Source organism: Dipodomys merriami, unplaced genomic scaffold, assembly GCF_024711535.1.
Source record: "Dipodomys merriami isolate MVZ:Mamm:240054 unplaced genomic scaffold, mDipMer1.0.p SCAF_8, whole genome shotgun sequence".
NCBI lineage: Eukaryota > Metazoa > Chordata > Mammalia > Rodentia > Heteromyidae > Dipodomys > Dipodomys merriami.
In genome coordinates this window covers 10,662,636-10,684,795 of record NW_027206401.1, presented here as the reverse complement: position 1 = coordinate 10,684,795, position 22,160 = coordinate 10,662,636, and the positions used below count along the sequence as shown (strand labels likewise).

Genomic DNA, 22,160 nt, shown 5'->3' with positions numbered 1-22,160 from the left:
CTAACTTATGCTTTGTGCCAGTTTTTCATGATAATTGGCGATTTTCTAAACAAAAGGAAATAGTCTATAATTAGAGTCCATTGGATGTTGTATTTTGAGACCCTTAGCCCTAGGTAATTTTCTTTTCTCTGTTGAGATCACAGCTGATGTTGACAGGTAGTTAAATGCTGCTTGAAAAAGGATGATTCATCCTTTCTGGTAAGTGAAATAACGGAGGCACTTAATTAATTTAGAAAAATATTTTGCTTTCAAACATTTCCGCTACTCAAACATTTTATTAAGTAACACAGCTCTCGCCAGAAATCCTAAGGACAACAATAAGCAAAGTCCCGTCAATGTTTAGGATTATTTCTGTGCCAATGAATCTTGTTGGAACTTTTGTTTTTGTTAAATCAAAATATTCTGGGGCTGGGAAGGTGGCTTAGTGGTAGAGCGCTTGCCTTGCATGCCTGAGGCCCTGGGTTCGATTCCTCAGCACCACATAAGCAAAAAGAAAAAAAGCCGGAAGTGGCGCTGTGGCTCAAGTGGTAGAGCGCTAGCCTTGAGCTGAAGAGCTGAGGGACAGCGCCCAGGCCCAGAGTTCAGGCCCCACGACGGACCCCCCCTCCCGCCCCCAAATCAAAATACTCTGCAGATTAGCTGCAACGTGTCTTAGTTTATGTGGTCTGAGGAGGGTACTCACTCACCAATTTGTGTATTTGAATTATTTTATGGGCGAACCCACCAGTAGAGTGAAGACTGAAGACTGTGAGGCGTTTATTTTAAAAAGTATGAAAGCATGGATTATGAGAATTTTGGTTTGCTTTTGTCTCTAACCAATTCTGATATGCCTTCTCCTTCCCCCCTCTTTTTTGGTCAGTTGAGGGGCTTGAACTCTGGGCCTGGACACTGTCCCTGAGCTCTTCAGCTCAAGGCAAGCGCCCTACCACTTGAGCCACAGTGCCATTTCCAGAAAAGTGAGTGCTCTACCACTTGAACCACAGAGCCACTTCCAGTTTTCTGGTGGTTAATTGGAGATAAGAGTCTCACAGACTTTCCTGCCTTGGCTGGCTCTGAACCGTGATCCTCAGATCTCAGCCTCCTGAGTAGCTAGGATTACAGGCGTGAGCTACAGGCACCCAGCTGAGCTGCCTCTTATTTAATGTGGTTCAATTTGACTCAGAGACAAAAGAGATACAGAATGTAGAGCGATGTCTCTCTTCCTCCCTTCTCTTTCCATTCTCACTTTCAGAAAACTAACTGTTGTCATACTTGCATACAAAAAGCATCTGTATATTTACAAACATGCTTGCTACAAAACCCTCAGCAGACTTTCTAAGCTATTGTCATTTCAATATAATTTTACAAAAAACAAATTCTAGGGGCCGGAGCATAGCTCAGTGGTAGAGGGCTTGCCAGCTCACAAGACCCTACGCTTCATCCTCAGCATTGAAAATAAAATTAAATCCCATGTTTTTTTACTGTAGAATGTTTGTCTTTGTTTAAAAAAGTACACTCATGAACACATGTACCAAAAAACTCAAAAAAAGAAAACCCTCACCCCCACCAATCCATAAACTTGCAACTAACTTGTTGCAGTAAAATGCCAGCATTACAGAAAGTTCTTTGACAGAAGAAAGGGCTTTGGAGCGAGAGCTGAGAGATGCTAAACCCATGTAGGTTACAAAGTCTAATTAATCAGTGACAGTTAATCAGAAATGAATTAATCAGTGACAAGCGGGCAGAGCTGGTTGAGTCAAAGGCCAAAAGAGAAAGTTACAAAACCCCTACTCACCCTAACTTGTAGCTGAAGCTGATTCTGGGTGAATAAAATTTATGTGTCAAAGGAAGGCCTTATTCTTATTTTCTCTCAACTCCATATGCCTGTCTAGACTGTGAACATCATTAGGAATAAAGAAAAAAATGGGTTGGATTATGCAAAGAACACTAAATCGGGTAGATGACCCAGGATTGGTCTCTTGTTAACCATCTATCATCACAGAGTTTAGGAAGTGACAGTCTCTGCATGGGAGAGAAAGGAAGGCCACCGCCTTCCTTCAGGTCTCCGGGAGAGTTTCCAGTCCTCGTCAAATGGTGGTGCTAGTTCTTTAGTTTTGAGTTTCTGGGTTTCCTAATTTCATGGTCATCACAGCCACAGCTCCGTGTCTACCAAAACTGAAAATGCAGGCTGCATGCTCCACAGGGCTGAGCCGGGCAGCCCGGGCCAATGTAATGCCCGGGGCTCTGCCCTAGCCCGGGAAGGCAGTCTCTGAGGGACTCTTCTCCTGCAGCAGGTACTCCTGTTCCTTCTCCTCCTCCATTTATTTATTAACTTTGCTTTCCTTCTTTCTTCTTCTCTCCCCCCACCCCCCAGCCCCCGAATGTGTTACTGTGTACAAACAGGCTCTTGACCTCAGATCTTACCTCCTCTGCGCCAAGTGGTGTCTATTTCTCTCTCCTACTACTCTAGGACTATTTTCCGGAGTTGTCGACAAGGAATCCTGCCCTGCGAACATGGTAAATCTAACCTGATTGCAGTGGAAATTCACTTGGGAGGAATAATATTGAGCTGAGTCAGAGCGCGTCATGCCTTTTCCTTTCCTTAGTTCAGCACTGACAAGTTGCCTGCTTACCTCAGATAAACTTCTATTTAATGGGTTCTGTCCTGGCTCTGAGATCCTCCGTGGCTGAAATACGATGGGATTTGCACAGATCCTCATTGGACTGACCTCGGGGTGGCTCCAGCACTTGCTGTGTTCTTAATCTTCGGTGCTGCAATTTCTGTGAGTTTGAACTAAGTGATTGGAATGAGCCATTATTTGTCTCCTGAAGGCAGACAAGTTTTGTTTTCTGAAGAGCTATGCAATCCAGCAATAAAAGAATGAGCAACCCTGCCTGGAAATTGCCCCATGATTTAAAGCAAGTTCTTTTGGGTCCCCTGGACTGACTTTTAAAAACAAGGACTGATGACTTTTTGTCCTGTGACACAGCCCTGTGGAGTGGGCTGCTGGTGTAAGGGCCCGGGGCTCCCGTCTGACAGGACAGGATACTTTCGTTTTATTGAGAGGAATGCTGCCCGTTTCAGGACAGCATTTCCTTAGGCTGTAAGTCTCAGGCTTGTTCAAGAAGCGAGCCAGTCTTTATTCGCTCTGACCTATCCATAAAAGCCAACATGATTAAACTTGGATAAACATATTTTTACTTACTGTAAGGGTTGGGTGTTATCTGTCTTGTGATCGAGGCATTGATTCCTAGCCAAAGGTGCCAGATTTTAAAATAACTTTTTGAATCACATTTAATAGGTTTCCAGAGGCCTTCCTAGGGCAAAGTTGCTGGGAGACAAATCTGGTTTTGAGTGTGAGAAACACAGAGCTCTGTCTTTCTCTAGCTCATATGTGCATGCGTTCATGTGTGTGTTCATCCCACATGCTCACATGTTTGTATGTGGACCATATGTCCATGTGTATGTGGGTGTGCGTTGGAATAAACGGATCTCCGGTGGGAGGTGGGGGTATTTGAACAATATCTGAAAACACACAGAGAGCCAAAAGAAATGGAGGAAAGTGGGATCTTGGGTTCACAGCCATTTCTATTTGGTAGAATTCTTTCCTCTTTCTCAGAGGCAAATGGTGCTGTGGTTTTGTGGCTATCCCTGAAGACAGCCCAGTGTTGGCCGTAGGATGCCTGGATAGAATACTGGTAGAGGTGGTTAGGTTGGTTTTTCAAGGAAACTAGAAAAAAAAAAAAGAAACCTCTGACGTACCTATCAGAGGCACATCTGATGTACCTACAGAAAAATAGGGCAAAATTTTGGCTATAAGGATGAGGGTTCAATATCAGGATACTTTTCTTAGCTAGTTGGAGATATTTATGTGGGACAGTCAAAGATAGGGATAAGCTCATATGGTTTCAACTATACCGAAGTCAAACAATTCCTTTCACTTCAAGGAAATTGGTGTTTGGTTTAGTGTGGAGCTGGTGGCCCTTCTCTCTACCTTCCCTCCACTCCCCCCCAGTCACCAAGCATTGGAAGTGTGTGCCAGGTCCCTGTTAAACCTTCTAGCCTGGTTCTCTGGGGGCCTCCTGTGAGTGTTTGTCTGCGAGTTCCGTCCCGGTGATTACAGCAACTGCTCAGGCTGAGGCCCAGCGGTAGAACGTTCATTTGTACAGCTTTGTTCCATGGTTACAAGTAGGCCATTTAAAACCCAGGCAAGAGAAAGAATGACCATCTCATTTGTGGTAAAAACAAAACAAAAACAGGATACTATGCCTGTAATCCCATTTACTCGGAGGCTGAGACAGGGGGATCTCAAGATCGAGGTGAAAAAAATGCAAAGATTGGTGATGTGGCTCAAGTGGTAATACACCTTCCTCCCAAACTTGAGACTCTGAGTTCAACTCACCTGTATTACCCCTCCCCCCAATAAAAAGATGAATGTAACATTGTTTTTTTTCTCTGAAAATCTGTGATTCTTGAACTATTCCTTTACCAGTAGAATTATTATCTTATGTACTTTATAAATCTGCTCAGGTTTTCCATGAAAACTTAAAATTCTGGTGAAGATTTATACATCCACCATAGATGACTAATTCCATGACTTCAATTCCACCTCAGTCTTATTATGGTATTTAGAAAAATGATTTCACCTCTGATCTTGAATTTCTCATCTGCAACAAAGGGGGAGTAGCCTCCTAATATGATTTACATGGGACAAATTAATGCATGGGAGATTAAACCACTCATAAAACTATTTATAGTCTTCAAGAATTAGATGCTCAATATGAGAAAATATTTTTGTTTTTTCTTTCCTTTTTCTCTCCTGCTTTTATTTTTGTTTGTTTTGCTTTGATTTATGATGGAGCATTACTGTATTGCTCAGGCTAGCTTAGAACTCGCTGTGTAACCCAGGCCGGCCTTGGACTCAGATCCTCCTTCCTCAGCCTCCTGCATGCTGGGATTACAGATGTGTGCTACACCATCCAGTGTGGACATTATTTTTCTCCCAAGCTAGTATAGTGCCTGTGCCCAATAAATACATATTGAATAAATAAACAGACCTCAAGATCAGTTGATAGCTGCCAGGTATTGGTGCCTAACTGACCATAACTGGAGGCTTGTCCTAAACAGTAAAGGGCAGTTAGTCCAGCCAGCTAGACAGGCCACTAGCTGAAATGAAGAGATGTGTAATGTGTGTAATGAAGAGATGTCTCAGGAATGCCAATGTCCTTCTAATAATTCCCATCTGTGTGGCTATAAGGATGATACATCCCTTCATGTTGAGAAAGGTGGCAAGGAAAATCTTGCTGAGACAAATACGTCAAAAAATACATTACAGCTGGGCACTGGTGGCTCACGCTTGTGATTCTGTCTGCTCAGGGGGCTGAGATCTGAGAGTCTTGGTTCAAAGCCAGCGCAGGCAGGAAAGTCCGTGAGACAAAAATCTGAGAGACTCCAATTAACCATTGGAAAACTGGAAGTGGAGCTGTGGCTCAAAGTGGTAGAGTGCTAGGCTTGAGCGAATAGCTCAGGGACAGTGTCTAGTTCCTGAGTTCAACTCCCCACCACCCACAAAACAAAAAAGTCACAGTTAACTTTCATGTCAAAAGAAGCACATTGAGGTAGAGAATGTGTTCAGCATGCATGGGGCCCTGGGTTCATCTCTAGGGCCACTAAAAATAGAAGCCTTTTATTTTGTTGTTGTTGGGGCAAAATCTTAGTCCATGCACACATGGGTTTTTTTTTTTTTTTTTGGTTGGTTGTAGGGCTTGAACTCTGGGCTTGGGCACTGTCCCTGTGCTTTTCAGCTCAAGGAGTGCTCTACCACTTGAGCCATAGCACCACTTCCGGTTTTCTAGTGGTTTATTGGAGATAAGAGTCTCACGGAGTTTCCTGTCCAGGCTGGCTTTGAACCATGATCCTCAGATCTCAGCCTCCTGGGTAGCTAGGATTACAGGTGTGAGCCACTGGTGCCCTGCTTTGGTGTGACTTTTTTATAGATATTTTTACTATTACTTCTCACACCCACCCCAGGCATTTACCTTTACAAATGAGGAGACTGAGGCTTTGTGAGTGAATGACATGTCCCACATTATAGCCTTGTAAATGACAGCAGTAGGCTTAGAAGGAAAGTTCATCTACTTCCAAAGCCCCATATGCTCACAGCCTTTGCAGGACACAGACTCAGTTTCTGATCAGTGTGGAGCCTGCCAGGCTCATCTCACAGCAGGCATTATGTCCTCTCTAGGCCTCCATATCTCTATCTATATGATAAGAGGAATGACATTCTTTTTTTTAATTTTGTACATTTTTATATTGTAAAAATGCTGAACAGAGGGGTTATAGTTACATGAGCAAGGTAATGGTTACGTTCCTGACTTACAGAAATTTATAGTGATTGATAAGGATTAAATGAAATCATGTCAGTACAAGAATTTTGGGAAATGTTCACTTTTATCATATGCAAGTTATTACACAAGGCATAAATCATTACTGGAGTTAAGTGTGAGATCTCGGATGTAAAGCGCATTGAGTGCAGCCTGGACGCGGTACAAGGAGGAGGTGGGGGGAGAGGCTGATGGTGCTTTGGGGAAACCATCTATGTGTTGGTGGGAAGGCAAGCCTCCCCCCCTCCCCCGCAGGTGTCAAAGGTCACATGGGAGCTAGGGGGAATCATGGTAGGGTTTGGGAAGGAAGATGGTCATCTCCACCCTTAGTATCTCTGCCCCTTGGGAGTGCTCAGTGACTCATTTTGGGAAGCCATGTGGTAAGCCAGTGGTTAGGCACTGCTCTTTTTGGAGTAACAACAATGAAGATTTTTATTAGCTGTATATGTGAAACTTCAATTTCTTAACCATGACTTTTAACCATGACTTTCAGGAACTTAATCTGATGGTCATCTCCCATTTAGAATAATAACCAGTTCTCTGTGTTTTGGGTTATAAACGGGGCACAACCTTACCTGCTCTTTCTTAAAAAATTTGTTATTTTGAAATCTTTTGTTGATGGTCCTGGGGCTTGAACTCAGAGCCTGGGTACTGACCCCGGGCTGCTGCTTTTGCTCAAGGCTAGCACTCTACCACTTTGAGCCACAGTACCACTTCCAGCTGTTTGGATGGTTCAGTGGAGATAAGAATCTCATAGAATTTCCTGCGGATCCTCAGATCTCAGCCCCTTAAGTACTAGGATTCCAGGTGAGAACCATTGGAACCTGACACACCTGCCCTTTCTTGGTGCCTTGAAGATGATACACAAGCCCTTTGTGCCAAGGAGGAGGAGGAGGTTCCTGGGGAACCTCAGTTGTGTAAAAAGTGTGAAGTAGACGTGTCAGTCTCAGTGGTCATGGCTCCTGTCCTTCCTTCGCCAGGGTAGCAGTGTGACTCTGGGCTGGTCATACTTTTTATCCCCTTGCGCTCACGAATCCCTTCTCTCGTGGAATGGCCAGCAGCTGACCACGTTAAATGTACCTCTCACCTACTGCTTCAGAAGAACCCCCCGCTTCAAGGTGCTTCTATAAAGGGGTGACCTCCCTTCATTCCCACGGCCCTTCCTTCCTCCAGGTGCCATGGGTTAAGTGTTCTCCTGGGGGTATGGCCGCCCAGAGCTTGATGGATTCCAAGACATGCAAAAAAAAAAATTGAGAAAGCCTTTATCTTTTGTATTCTGATAGCTAATTATTTGTCAGGATTTCTTTTCCTAACACCTTGCAAAGAAGATACACATTAAGATACACATTTCTTTCTAATAAAGAATTTTAGAGGGGGGTGGAGATGGGAAGGGATGGGAAAGGGAAACAAAGGAGGAGGCAACAATGCCTGATAAGAAATGTACTCATTACCTCGCCCATGTAATTGTAACCCCTCTGAACGGTATTTTCACAATAAAAAAAGAAAAAGAAATGGGGCTGGGAAGGTGGCTCAGTGGTAGAGCGCTTGCCTTGCATGCTCGAGGCCCTGGGTTCGATTCCTCAGCCCCACATAAGCGAAAAGAAAAAAGCCGGAAGTGGCGCTGTGGCTCAAGTGGTAGAGTGCTAGCCTTGAGCTGAAGAGCTGAAGGACAGTGCCCAGGCCCAGAGTTCAGGCCCCATGACCGGACCCCCCAAAAAAAAAATTAAAAAAAAAAAAAAAAAAAGAAAAAGAATTTTAGAAATCCTGGTCGCATGGAGTTTTCCGATGGGATATGTAGGGGTTAAGTTTGCTGGGAATGTAGTGGAATTGGCCTTACATTGTTAGGTACTTTTCCTACTTTTGTTCCTGGAATGAAGAACAATTACAAAGCCTTGCTGTGGGACATTAAGCATTTTCCTAGAGACTTGCGCACAAACAGACCGAACAAGCCTTGAGTAGAGAGGTAGGGTGTTGTTCAGCTGACATCCTGGTGCACACCTAGGTCAGGCATGGAATTGTTCTGTCCAGTTGAACCCAGCATGGTCTTTCATGTCCAGATCTTCTCTGTCAGGTACAGAAAGCTAACTGTGTGCTCTATGGCATATGACTATCACAGAATAGCTGTAACGCTGACTTTGTGCCTCAGCATCCAGAATAGAATAGAACATACTGAGAGCTTTGTGAGTGGAGAGCAAGCACCATGGGGTGGGAACACAAGGAGAAGAAGTGGTTGATCTTGAAGAGGTATTGATCTGGACAGATCGGCAATCTTGCCTTGGGGAGATGTAAGGAAAGGGGATAAATAGTAGGGGCAAAGGTATGGGACAACAGACTTTGGGGAAGTGGTAGCAAATGGGAAAAGAATATGTTAACTGTGCAAGTAAATGGTGGGATAGAATTTAGCCATGGAGAGGTGGATTTCATTTTGAGGAGCTGAGCTTCATAGTGTAGGCATGAAAGATTTGAGTGCCGAGTTTGGGACAGATGATGCCTTAACGGAAGGAAAATACTGTGTAGATTAAAGTCTTCAAGTGAAGAGCAAGTACATCAATTCTGGAGGCGATTGGAAGAGGTCACGAGAGGTGCACTATTAATTTAAATTGAAAAATCTTAAATTGAACAATTGAACAAATCTTTTCAGGCTCACTTTTTTGGAATTATGATTGTTTATGGTTATAAAGGAGATTTTGTTCTGCTCTCCAAAAAAAAAAAAAAATGACTGGAAGAGATACAGTAGGGTAGGAGTAAGAAGATACTACTCTACCTGGATGTGAATAGCAAGCCTATGTAGCTGGCACTCTGTCTGCCTGATTTTATAATAAGTTTCCCAAGCACCAAATAGCCTAAGCAATCCTAAGCTAATTTGAAAAGTAGCATTGTTTTAAAATGCTACTTGCTCAAAATATTTTCATAGTAAAATGAGTTCAATTGGAGAAGAACATAGATCATAAGGAAACAGTTCTTATCTCTCTATTGTGATTGTCAAGATGGTGGTGACTTGTGAGTGGTTATCCAACAGCTGCTTGGGGGACAAAGCAAGTCTTCACTCTGAGTGCTTATTTCCCTCACAAAACTGATGAAAAAGTTACACGGAGGGAACTCCCCAGTCATCGTGGGTATAGTTCTTGTCTTCAGTAGCTTGTTGAGTTACAGCTGAGGTGGTAGGGCATGTACAATCAAACCCATAGGCAGCTGACCGGGAACAGAGACAGATACGCATTGTCCCACTGACAGAGGACTCTGGGCAGGGGGTTGTGAGAGTTCTTGTCGGCGTGGAAATGTTCTGTGCCATGCAGATATAGCAGGCTGCCTCCAAGGATGTGAGGAGGAAGAGGGGGAAGCTTATGTTTTCTCCTTTTTTTTTTGGTTGGTTGTGGGGCTTGAACCCAGGGCCTGGGTGCTGTCCCTGAATTTTGGTGCTCAACACTAGCATGCTACCACTTTGAGTCACAGTTCAACTTCTGGTTTGGGGATGGCTAATTGGATATAAGAATCTCAGAGACTTTCCTACCTGGGCTGGCTTTGAACAGCAATCTTCAGAATTTAGTCTCCTGAGTTGCTAGGATTACAGACCTGAGCCACCAGGGCCTGGCTCCTTTTTCTTATTTTTTTAAGAGATAGTTAAAGGTGAGGACACCCACAATAGAACAAAGCCAAGGCTAGGACCTGTTGGAGATGAGGGTCAAGCAGACTCAATAATTTCATTTCAGTTGCAGAAGTCTGAAGTGCTGATTGTATACTCTCAAGAGTGTACTATGGTGGCCGATGTTTAGCTTTGTATTTTGAGCAGAGAAGTCCAAGGACAGGGTGCCATTCTACCACTGGGAATGAAGCATGTGGCTTGTGTTGGTTTGATGGCCTCTTTCTCCAGAACATTCCTCCTTCACAAATCAAGCAAGTAGCAACTTCCAGTAGATATTGTAACCAACACCACACGAAAAGTTTCATAGAAAAATGTTTTCTAGGAAAGGGGGAGAAAAAAACCGAGAAGGCAAAGGTCTGCTTTGTGTGGTATTTGTGTTGCATAAGTAGTGTTAAAGTAGTTGAGTATTAATCATTGAGAACAGGTCACAAATTATTGCATGCTTGGACTAGGCAGGGCCCACTTCTTTCTCACTGCCTGGATTCTCTCCATTGTACTCCTCCCTCGGCACTTGGAAGACAAGTGAAATCTAAATGCCAACTTTCTCCTCGTTAGATGCCATAGTGAGAGGTTCGGTAGGGAATGAGACTTATTCTGTGACATAAAAGAAGCTTTAGGGATTAGCAAAGGCTCTGATTTGTTGCCTGGATTCCTAGAATCCACGAGCATCTGTACTTGAAATCTGGGAACACTAGACTCTTGGACATGTACAAAAGTGTGCTAACCTGGGCTAGCACTTGACTTCTTCATCTAGCTCTTGAGTTCGAAATTTATTGCCCATTTTATGTATCGAATCTATTCTCAGAGGAGTGGTATTCTGTGTGGCCACAAGGAAACATCTGTGAGCTTAAATCTGAAGAAGCAAATAGCCAGTTAGAACATTTGGCCTACAAGGCTTAGATTACAGAAGAGAAAAATCAATCAAGGAAACTCTCAAACCTATGGAGAAGGCAACTCAGAAAAGTGTCTCATTGTGGTCACACTGAAGCACTGAGTTCATATTATTGAAGAAGTGTCAGGTTCATCGTGAATCACCTAGGAGTGTCATATTCTGGTCACTTTGGAGGTTGATGTCAATCTCCACTGCTGGGATTTATGGTCGATTATATAATGGAATCCTGAGTTCTAAGAGATCAAAGGAAAATGTTGGTTCCTTTTCCATCCATTCTCGTAGGTCAAGCCTACCCAGCAGAGAGCCAAGTGGAGAGTTGAGCAATTATCTGAAGTAGGTAGTAGAGACAGCCAAACCAGATAATGCTTAATGAGAAAGTTACTGGGGAGGGAAAATGGGGACTGAAAATAGAGTAGGGAGTAGGGGTAGAATGTCAAGCAATTTGGTCAGGTTCCACTGTCCAAATGTACTGAATGACAGCCAAGTCTTTGCTTCATGGAGTTGCTTATGATGAGACTAAAAGACTAGGGTAGAAATAAAAGAAGTTCATTATTAAGGGGTTGTGTGACTCTCTATATACATTATTATATGGGATATGGCCAATCACGAGTCTCTCCAGGAATTGGCTTCCACCATTTCTATGAGCGGGATACCCTCATAGCCTGACTGGCATGGTCTGTATGAGGGTGTGTGTCTCCTATGGTTCAGGTAAATATACTTTTAATTAGCATTTTCCCTCCTCAGTCTCTACTTGCTTACTTTCTGCTGAAAAGTTTTATGCTTTCTAATCTTTCTCATTTACCTTATAGGAAAATTCAGTATCAGTAGAACATAAGAACAGAATACAGAAGCCTACTATTATTTTTGGTTAAAAAGCAAAATAAGCTACCAAAGCTACAGAATCAGTATGATTTTTTATTTTATTTTTTTATCTTCTTCTTCTGTTTGATTTTGGGACCACAAACTGCTTACTTGCAGCAGATGTTTCCTAGGTCTAAAATAGCAGGTAGAGCTATCTATCCATTATCCTCTATAAATCTGTCAGTCTATACCTGCTGGTTCTAAATACTTCTCCATTCAGTGTTTGACTTTGCATTAGTAGGTTGTTTAATTGAGAAAAAAAATAGATTCATTGTTGCTTGGAATTAAGGAAAAGAATAGGCATGCTGATATTTTAGATTGAAGAATGAAGTTGATCTATGGAATATTCTGGAAGCACTCATAGGGAGTCAGTTGAAATATCTTGTAATAAAGTAAAAATTCAGGAAGAGTTGAATAGGCAAACAAAGACTAAGCTATCAAGTGAGTAACAGGGTAAATTCCTTACCTGTTCTGAGAAACACCTTGGTTTTTTTTTTCTTCCACAGAACCACTTGCAAATAGCTGGTAAAACCAAGCCCATGGCTATGCCAGCTACTCTGGTGCAGAACACACAAATTGAGATCTTATTAGCCAGGAGTTTTTGCCATCATGGGAAAAACAGATCTTTAGAAACAGAAGTAGATATCTGAGAGTTGATATCACAGGTTATGGCCTGTGATATCATTTATATCATTTATGGTATAAATGAATGAATGAATGCTTGTCAGTTTTGTTAATGGCTAATAGCTTGTGTTCTACTTAGCTTCATAGAGAAGAGTAGGATCAAGTAATCTGATTTGAGCAGAGATGCCATCTATTGATTCAGACATTGATTTTTTTTCACGTTTCTTTTGACCTTCTTGTTTCATTGAAGTGGGCAACCCAACTAGGAAGGAAATCTTTCAAAATCACCTACGTTACCATTTTCTTATCTCTTTAAAAAAAAGAAAAAAAAACCCCAAAACTCTTCTATTATTTAGAGCTGTGATAACAAATCCCAACAACTCTTTACAAGAGGGACAGAGATAGGGATCTCCAGGGAATCACTGCAGAGCTGTGTGTGAACAAGCTAATTGCTCCTTTCTGTCTCTTAGCTTCTCTACCAAATGCATAAAAACTAATGTGGGCAGGGCACCGGTGACTCACTCCTATAATTCTCATACTCAAGAGGCTGAGATGTGAGGATCAAGGTTTGAAACCAGCACAGGCAGACAAATCATTAAGACTTCTATCTATTTCCAGCAAAAGGCTGTCAGTAGAGGTATGGCTGAACGAGAGCACTAGCTATGAGAGAAAAAGCTGAATGAGAGGGTGAGTTCAAGTCCTCATTCCAGCACAAAAAACATTCCTTCCTCTAGCTCTGTCTCTGTCTCTGTCTGTCTGTCTGTCATCTGTCTCTCTCACACATGCGCAAGCGCATGCACACACACAGACACACACACATTGGGCTCTCTATTTGGGGAGTCATTTTTCATTTAACTTCTTTGATTTTCAAGCATGTATCAGTAGGGGCACAAGGGCCCACAATGGAGAGGACGCCACTGTGTTTCTTTTTCTTCTTGGACTGGGGATTGAACTCAGAGCCTCATGAGAGCCAGAGAAAAGCTCTACTTCTGAGCTCCAGCCCTCATCCTGCGTGTGTTTCTGGAGTCAAAATAAAGGATACAGTAGGCGAACCACCAACCACTGGAACATCTTCACACACATTGTGCTGTGTGGTGAACATTTCCTATGTTATCGGGGAGTCTAATGAACTTATCTGTGATGCTTTATAGTCACGTCCAAATACAGGGACACCTAAATATTACAAGGCTTTTAAATTTTATTTTTTCCCATAACTGTCATAGCTGTTCGCAAGTGAGAACATTTTTTATTTGAATTTTACAGCCTCCTTCTTCTCCTGCCAATTATATGGTGCTCATAAGAAGTAAAGTGTGTGCTGGGAACTCGGTATCATCTTAGCTGCTTGGGAAGCTTAAAATGGTAGGATCACAGTTCCAGGCCAGCCAGACGGGAGAGTTTGTGAGAGCCCTTCCCAGCCTGTGGCTGGATGCAGTGTCACATGCCTGTTGTCCTAAACTACATGAAAGGCTGAGTTTAGAAGGATCATGGTTCAAGGTTGGTCTAGGCAGAAAAATCTAGAAGATTCCATCTTAACAGAGGGAAGCCGGATGCATTACCCCAGCAAAAACTAAAAATCTAACAGGAAGATGTCTTTCCAGTCATGTACCTTGGGCAGGAAGTGAGACCCTATTTCAAAAATAACCAGCAAAAAATGGGCTGGATGTGTGGTCCGGCAGTTGAGCATCTGCCAAAGTATGTGTTAGGACTTGAGTTCAAACAAACCCCAGTATTGACAAAAATTAAAAGAAAGGTTTGCCCTCAGATTTTTTTTTTATTGAGGCCACTATAAGATATAGGACAAGAGGTACCTTTTCTTCTTGCTTTTTACTCCTCACAGGATTAACCCCTTACTCTTCCATATCTAGATTGTGATTTATATACCTCTCCCCTGTGACATTTAGGAAATAATCTTGTAGTAAGGACTTTTTCTGTTTCTTACATCCATCCCTCCACCCCACTTTTATTTTTTTTCTGAGGTCTCTAATTTTTCTATAAAATAAAGATTTAAAATAAAGATTACCACATGGAAAAACAAAGACCACCCACTCCCAAATGTGAGTTTGTGTTTCATTAATCCTAAAGTTAAGTATAATTACATATACCCACTGACCTACCTGAAAGTAGACATGAGTCACCGACTCTCAAACATGAAGCAGTCTTCCTATAGAATTCAATTGTTTCAGGCAACAAGAGGTGCCAAAAGAGAAAAAAGAAGTCATTTAGATATACAAGTAGCCATTTCACTTGTAGGATATCAGCCAATGTTGACATCATTTAAAAAAATTAAAAGAGGAAAAAAATACCCACCTCATTGACCTTCAAATCCATTTTCAAGGAAAAATCTTCCCTAGAGCATTTTGAATCAGTTTGCAGACCCCATGGTAAGCCATGCAGGCATAATGACCAGTAAGCACAGGTTGGCTCTATTCCTGGCCGTTTGTTTGAGGGGCAGCAGGTACATAGGATAACATATTAAAAGCCCCTCCACATTTGTCGATACCATGCTAGTCCCTCAACGGCTGAAGAGCACAGCAACTCGGAGTCCACGGAGTCACATGGAGGTCTATTTGAATATAATCTGTCCAAATGGCAAAGGAGGGTGTGGCCCTAGGTCTGTCTGCCAGTTGGCAAGAGATGCTAGGGCACCGAACCTGGTCTCGCTGAGCTCTACACTGGCATGTTTTGCTCACCAGGGCAATCTACTTCCAGAACTAGGCATTGGGGGAGGGAGGACGCTTCAGGAAAGTTTTTGGTTAGACCTTGTCTGTCCTTCTTGTTAAATGAAAGGGCTCTAGGCCAAGGCTTTATGACTAATCAAAATATGAAATAGTGTTACCTCTTCCAGGCTTGGTCCTTGTCCTCCAAAGTGCCATGGGACTGGCCAGACCGGTCTTGCCAGGCCGGACACATCCTGTGGCCCCAGGCCATCTTGCCTCACTCACAAGCTCCCTGACCCTCTGGTCAGTTCTAGACCTAATCCTTCTATGAAGACTGTGCACAGCCACGAGGGCACTGGGCTGTGAACCACAGAGGGTGGTGGGGAGGGTGGAAACGTTCCCTACTGCCAACACCATGCGTGCCTGGAGCTGTTTGCTAGCTAAAGGCAGATGTCTACTTTGATTCCTCTTTCTGTAATGAAGTGAGGAGAAAGACATGAAGAGAAGGCAAAGAAAGGGCTTACCCAACAAATAAGCCTTCCATCTGCTGGAGTCTGAATGAACCAGAAGCAGGCCAAATCCTGGGAGTTTGAAGGACAAATGCACTTCTTCCTCCTTTGAGGCTCTGGATGGGATGCTGATGCTTCCATAAAGGTCTAAGGTTGCATGGTTATGGAGTTTTGAAAGAGGTGTGAACTGAAGCCATTGGGATTCTGGATAGCATTGAACTTGCAGCCTACTGCGTCTGCTTGAGTCAGATGTCCCTTTGACTCTATCAATAGAATCAGCCTCCACTTTTGCTGCCTTTCCATTTGTGAGTGACCCAGAATGTCAGTGGCTTACCCACTCTCAAATATATTTGGCTCGATCAATACTAAATATTGGCAGTAAGTAGAAAGAGTCTAAAGGGCAAAAATTAAAACATAAACTGTATGTTAGTGGGTTTATTGTGCTATCCATGTGGAAGTTGCCCCTACCCTCACTTTTGTTCTTTGTTTTTCTTCTTTTTTTATTTTTTGGTGCCATTACTGGGGCTTGAACTCATGGCATAGAGTTATCCCTTAGCTTTTTTTTCCCTCAAGGCTGGTGGTTGAGCCACAACTCCACTTCTGATGGATTGCTGGTTAATTGGAGATAAGAATCACATGGACTTTCGAGCTGGCTTCTAACCTTGATCCTCAGATCTCAGCCTCCCTGAGTATCTAGGATTATAGGCATGAACCACTGGTGCCTGGCTTTCTTTGCTTTTGAAGCCAACTCTCTGGTTGTAGAAATGAATCTTTTAAATTCTTAATTGCTTTATGATCTCCCTTTTCTCATTCCGGAGTTGCTGAGTTCAGTCAAATAGGTATTATAATGACACTGCCGTTCCGGTGTCAAACACTTAATAGAAACCTTTTGGGGAAGTGGGACTGATTGTGGGTCACAGTTTTAGAGGCTTCAGTCTGGGTTGCATGCAGGCCAGTGGTAGACAAAGCATCATGGTGGGGAGGTGAACTGAAGCAGAGATGCTCTCCTAAGGATGTCTGGAAGGCAGGGAGAGAGAGGAAGGGGCTGGCAACCAGGCCTGTCTAAGGCACGCCTGCAGGGACTTACTTCCTCCAACTAGGCCCTGCCACCTCATTTCCATCATTTCCCAATTTGACATCAAATATGAATTTATCAATAGACTGAACCAATCCCTAGTGCCACAACTCAGTAGCGCCACCAACTAGGGGACAAGTCTTTAACACATGAGCCTTTTTTAACTGTATTTTTTTTTTTTTTTGTCTTTTCTTTTTCGGTACTGGGGATCGAACCCAGGACGTTGCACTTGCTAGGCAAGCACTTTGCCACTGAGCTACATCCCAGCCCTACATGAGCCTTTTTTAAAAGAAGATTTTGTTATGCTGGTCCTGGGGCTTGAACTCAGGGTCCCACACACTAGCTCGGCTTTTTCACTCAAAGTTGGTGCTCTACCATGTGAACCACGTCCCCACGACCAGATTTTTGCTGGTTAATGGGAAAGAGTTTCTTATTTGGGGTGGTTGCAAACCTTGATCCTCAGATCTCAGCCTCCTGAATAGCTAGGATTACAGGAGTGAGTCACTGGTTTCTGACCAAAAATGTTTTCTTTTCTTTCTTCTTCTTTTTTGTGCTAGTACTAGGCTTGAACATCGAGCCTTGTGCTCTTACTTGGTTTTTCCACTCAAGGGTGATGTTCTACCATTTGAGCCATACCTCCAGTTTGAAAATGAGCCTGTTCGAAGGGGTACATAATAGTTAAAAGAAGACCCAATAGCTACACATTCATCTATCACAGTTTTCTAGTGCTTTGTATGTTACAGAGAATAGTTCACCTGCTCATTCTAGCAGCTTTAGGGGTAGGTGACAGTATACCCGAGTCCTAGGGAAGCAAACAAGGCTTAGAGATGTCAAATAATTTGCTGATGACTACCTAGCTTCTAAGTGGTATGGCAAGACTTGAACTTGGGGCAAAAACTCAGGCTCTTGACCGCTAAATATGGCCTTCTGGGTTGTGAATGCAATCAAAGGGTCTAGCTGCTGGGGCAAATACGAAAGCAATATAGAAAAGAAAGGTCTGTTCCCATTATGAGTTTATAATTCATTTGAAATGAGCTCTGATTTCACTGTGAAAGGGTATTTATGTCTCTATTGGGTGAGATAGAGTCTTATAATTTCCTTATGTTGCTGAGTCTAGATCTTTATAGGACATGGATAATGATGGCTTTTCTGTTTTTCATCATTATATGAGTATATTTTCCTATCTATATAATAGTTAATAGAACAGACCGATTATGGTTAGACAAATTTGACTTGGCAAAAAGGCAGTGGGCAAGTACTAACTGATCAATGTCCTCACGCATTAACTGATCATTGTCTTCATGTATTGAGCTCAATTCCATGGCTGACTTCTGTCCCACTGGTGAAAATGGGTCACCGGCTTTATCCAAGCTAGAGAAATGTGGGGTCCTTCATCCCCCCATAAACCATTGTCCTACATCTCTTTTGTTTCTTTAAGTTTGACAAGGATCACCAGTGAACATTATCTTGGAGGGTTCTGGAAATGTATGAACTAAGATAGAAAGCGATGACTCAGATGTTCAAGGCTGGCAGAGGGAGAGATAATCTCCCAAATTGGTAAATCACACATGAATAATGAAGAATTAACTACAATCGAACAATGTGTGTTCATTTTCACTAATAAATGAGCTACCATTATGTCTCCCCATTCTCTATTTGGGACAAATTACTTTCTCTACTGTATTTTCACCTCACAGATACCTATTTGCTGTGATTTCTCCCCCGCCCCCAGTTTTGGCTCTTTTTTTTCTTTAATCTTGTCTCTTAGGAAATTGCAGCCTAGTAAATGTATCCAGGGAATGTTTATTGCAATTCCTGTCTTTATGTCTGGTGGCAAGAGGAAGGAGTTTCTTTTGTTAATTTCAGTCTGGCTTATGGGCTAACAAGAAGTCTAAAACACACTTTGATGATGGCTGACCAAGTGTAAAAGATTAGTTTGTTCAACTTATTTTGGTCTGGCTCTATAAGAGTTCCACATAGCTAATTATACTAGTTTCCTACTCCTATTGTTGACCTGACACACAGGAGTAAATAAGAGGGACCAGAATGTTCTATCCAGTCTGAAGCTGTATGTGTACAAGTGGAAATCTTAGTCATCTGGAAGTTTGAGTTTCATGAGACAGAGACAGCCAGGTACTTGCCAGTGGAATCAGCTAAGGACAAATGCGCACACACTCATGTTTATAGGTGCCAGCCCCTACCCATTGTTTTGACGTCGATTTCAATACTAATACCTGATTGCCCATCAAAGAACAAGTAACATTTTGTTACTAGTTAACTATTCAAAGGCCCTGCAGAATAGTTTTTTAGTTTTTTGTTTCACTGGGTTTTTTTAGTTTTTTGTTTCCCCACTCAGTTCAGATATGCACAATGCATTTCTTCAAATTACTCAAGCAGCAGAAGAGATTGTCTTTTAGTGTGCTTTAAAGAAATCTGTGCATGCTGCTCTTACTTTTTCTGTAATCTCACAGGGCCGGGGGATGATACGATTGATGGAGACCCTTCATTTGTGTCAACCAGGAAGCAAAGTCCTTCTGAGCGAAGGGCAGAAGGGAGCAAGGGAAGGGAAGAAGCTGGTTTCCTGCAAGGGCCCTGTGTTTACTCTGCTGGAGTTGGGTCCTTGGGGGGAGATGTCCTCATTGGCAGCACAAGAACACACTGAATCCCTTCCACTGGCTTGTTTGCCTTCCCACACTGCCACCCTGTCTTGGGCTTTGGCTCAAGTCCTCTATTTCTGTCTAGGAGGAGAAAGGAGAGAGAGAAAAAAAAATACAGGAAGAATTTCCAGTTGTGAGTCCTCAGTCTAAATGACAGAAATTGGTTTGAACTACAAGTCAGAAGAAATAAAGAGTTTTGTTGATCTTGAATCATAGGAAGACTTTCTCAGAGAGCATCAACCTAAGAGAAGCAGCCTCCTGGGCAAGTCTGTCACATGCCCTGGTTTAGAGGAGACAAGGAAGGGAGTCATTACTGTAGGAGTTCGCTTTCCCCGCTTTCTCCCGTGATGGGGAGGAGCCCTTGGGTTACTGAGGGCTGCTTAGCATGACTTCCTGGTGTTGAAGGACGGTTGGAGGGAGAATGTGCCTCTCAGTGCTTAGAATTGACTAGAAATGCTGTTTTCCAATGGAAATGCCTTTCTTAGGCTGCCATTAAAAATGTTATGTTTTTGTATATCCTAGAATGCATATAGATTTTAACAAGTTTCTATAAGAAATAAGAATAAATACATAGGTAGAAATCACCCATTCCACTGCAGCCAAAGATAACTCGCAATAATATTTCAGCACATGTTCTCTTAGTGTTTTACTTTGTGATGTGTATGCATGTAGTCATATGTATTTATGTGTGGACAGCAGGAAAAGATTCTCATAATACAATGTTAATGAAAAATCTGAGAGTCAGCATGTTAATATGAACATATACACACATATATTTCTATGCTTACTATACATCAGTTGCTCTCAAACTGCACCTATGCAGTATATATATGCACTGTTGATATATGTATAGTATGCACTGTAGAATACCATATGCATATATAGTATATATAATTTAGATGTAAAATACACACATGCATACTAAAGGTACATATTTTGCAGATTGAAATTATGTTGTATTTTGTAAACTTATTTAACATTATAATTTACTTAATTAGATTTTTTTTTTACAACTGTGATTGGCTACACCTATTCACTTCCTTCAGAATAATTCCTAGCCTGGTGTCGGTGTCTCATACCTGTCATTCTAGCTACTCAGGAGGCTGAGATCAGAGGATCGTGGTTTGAAGCCTTCATGGGCAGTAAAGTCCCTGAGACTCCTATCTTCAGTTAACCACCAAAAACCCTGGAAGTGAAGCTGTTGCTCAAGTGATAGAGTACTAACCTTGAATAAAAAAGCTTAGGGACAGCGCTCAGGCCCTGAGTTTAAGTCCCAGAACCAGTACACACACACACACACACACACACACACACACACACACACACACACACACACACACACACACACACACACACACACACACACACACACATCCTAAAAGTGTCAAAAAGAAAACGATTTATAAGGTTCTTGAGGTAATTTGCTAGATTTCATTTACTTTCTTTTAGAAAATCATTATATTTCAGAAACCCGCTGAAAAAAATTGCCAAGCAAAAATGGTCCATAATCCCACCTAGAACTAAAACTATTATTTTATGTGGACAAGGCGCTTTATGAATTTTATTATTGGATAGTCTTTTTTTTATTGTGAAAATACTGTACAGAGGGGTTACAATTACATGGGCAAGATAATGAGTACATTTCTTATCAAGCATTGTAGCCTCCTCCTTTGTTTCCCCTTCCCATTCCATCCTCCCCTATCCCCCACCCAACCCTCCCCCGCCCCCACCAAAGTTGTAAAGTTCATTTTCTACATAACGACTTGTGACTTGTATGTCTCATTGTTGCAATGGGTCCACCTGTATCCCTATTTAAATGATTGGTTTTTTTCCCCTTCCCCTCCACAAATTATACCAACATCAAATACAGTGAAAGCAGGGGTTATACCGTGTGTGTGTGGGGACATACAAAGCAACAAAGAAATAACTTATAAATGTGTTAGAAACAATTGCATGAAAGAAAAAAAACATTTGAATACATATCTTAGGGTTCATTTCCCTAACATCAACTTATCTGACCTTTACTGCTTGACTCAGACATATACTAGTTATTGCAAATAAGGGAAACCATGGGACCTATGTTTCTTTGGGCCTGGCTTACTTCACTTAATATAATTTTTTCCAAGTCGTTCCATTTCCTAACAAATGGGGCAATGTCATTCTTTCTGATGGAGGCATAGAATTCCATTGTGTATATAGTCTTTTATTCTTGTTTTTGCCAGGACCAGGATTTAAACTCAGGTTCTCATGCTTTCTGGGTTTTCTCACTAGCTTACCATTGATGATCCACTATTTAAGCCACATCTCTAGCCCTGCTTTTTTGCTGGTTATTTTTGTCTCGTTCACTTTTCTTCTTAAATTGTCTTAGAACTATAATCTTTTGGATTGTACCCTCTTGAGTAGCAGCTAGGATTATGATCATGAGCCATTATATCTGGCTAATTACTACATGTTTCAATTATTATAGTGTATAGAATTTTCCATATTTTGTCTTGTTATTGTGTCAGGCATATTTTCTGTTATGGCACAGTCTTTGTTTATTTGTTGATCATTGCCTTACCTTATCTTTCCTTGGGCACCGCTTCTGAGAAAATGAATCAACCCTGATGTGTATTGCCTGCCAGTTCACATCTCCCTGAATAGACACATTGCAACTGGTATTTGGGGAACTGTTTGCACTGTACCTTAAGTGGGCCAAGACAATGTATGCAGTGCATGTATGTGTGTGCGTGTGCACATGTGTACATATATATGACTAGGGTTTGATTTTCTCACTTTGCAATGCATCATGGAGATTCTGAGCAGTGCGGATGCTACTGTCCTCTTTTGCATGGGGTATGAGTCATTCAAACTCATTCAAGTGATTTGCTCTCAACAAG

The 22,160-nt window shown here is 42.1% G+C and overlaps 1 protein-coding gene across 2 annotated transcripts in view; it reads left to right on the top strand.

Moving 5' to 3' along the window:
* The first annotated feature begins 2,192 nt into the window (after window positions 1–2,192).
* Window positions 2,193–22,160, top strand: part of Esr1 (estrogen receptor 1) — a 325,828-nt gene continuing 305,860 nt past the window's right edge. Inside the window, exon 1 of one of the 2 annotated variants that reach the window (XM_070010912.1) lies at window positions 2,193–2,273. Coding sequence is in view for 1 of the 2 variants with exons in the window: in XM_070010911.1 (XP_069867012.1) it covers window positions 2,494–2,496 (3 nt within the window). In the remaining variant the exon portion in view is untranslated. Of the gene's footprint in view, window positions 2,274–2,423; window positions 2,497–22,160 lie in introns of those variants that run through there. The other variant, XM_070010911.1, reaches the window with a different exon arrangement.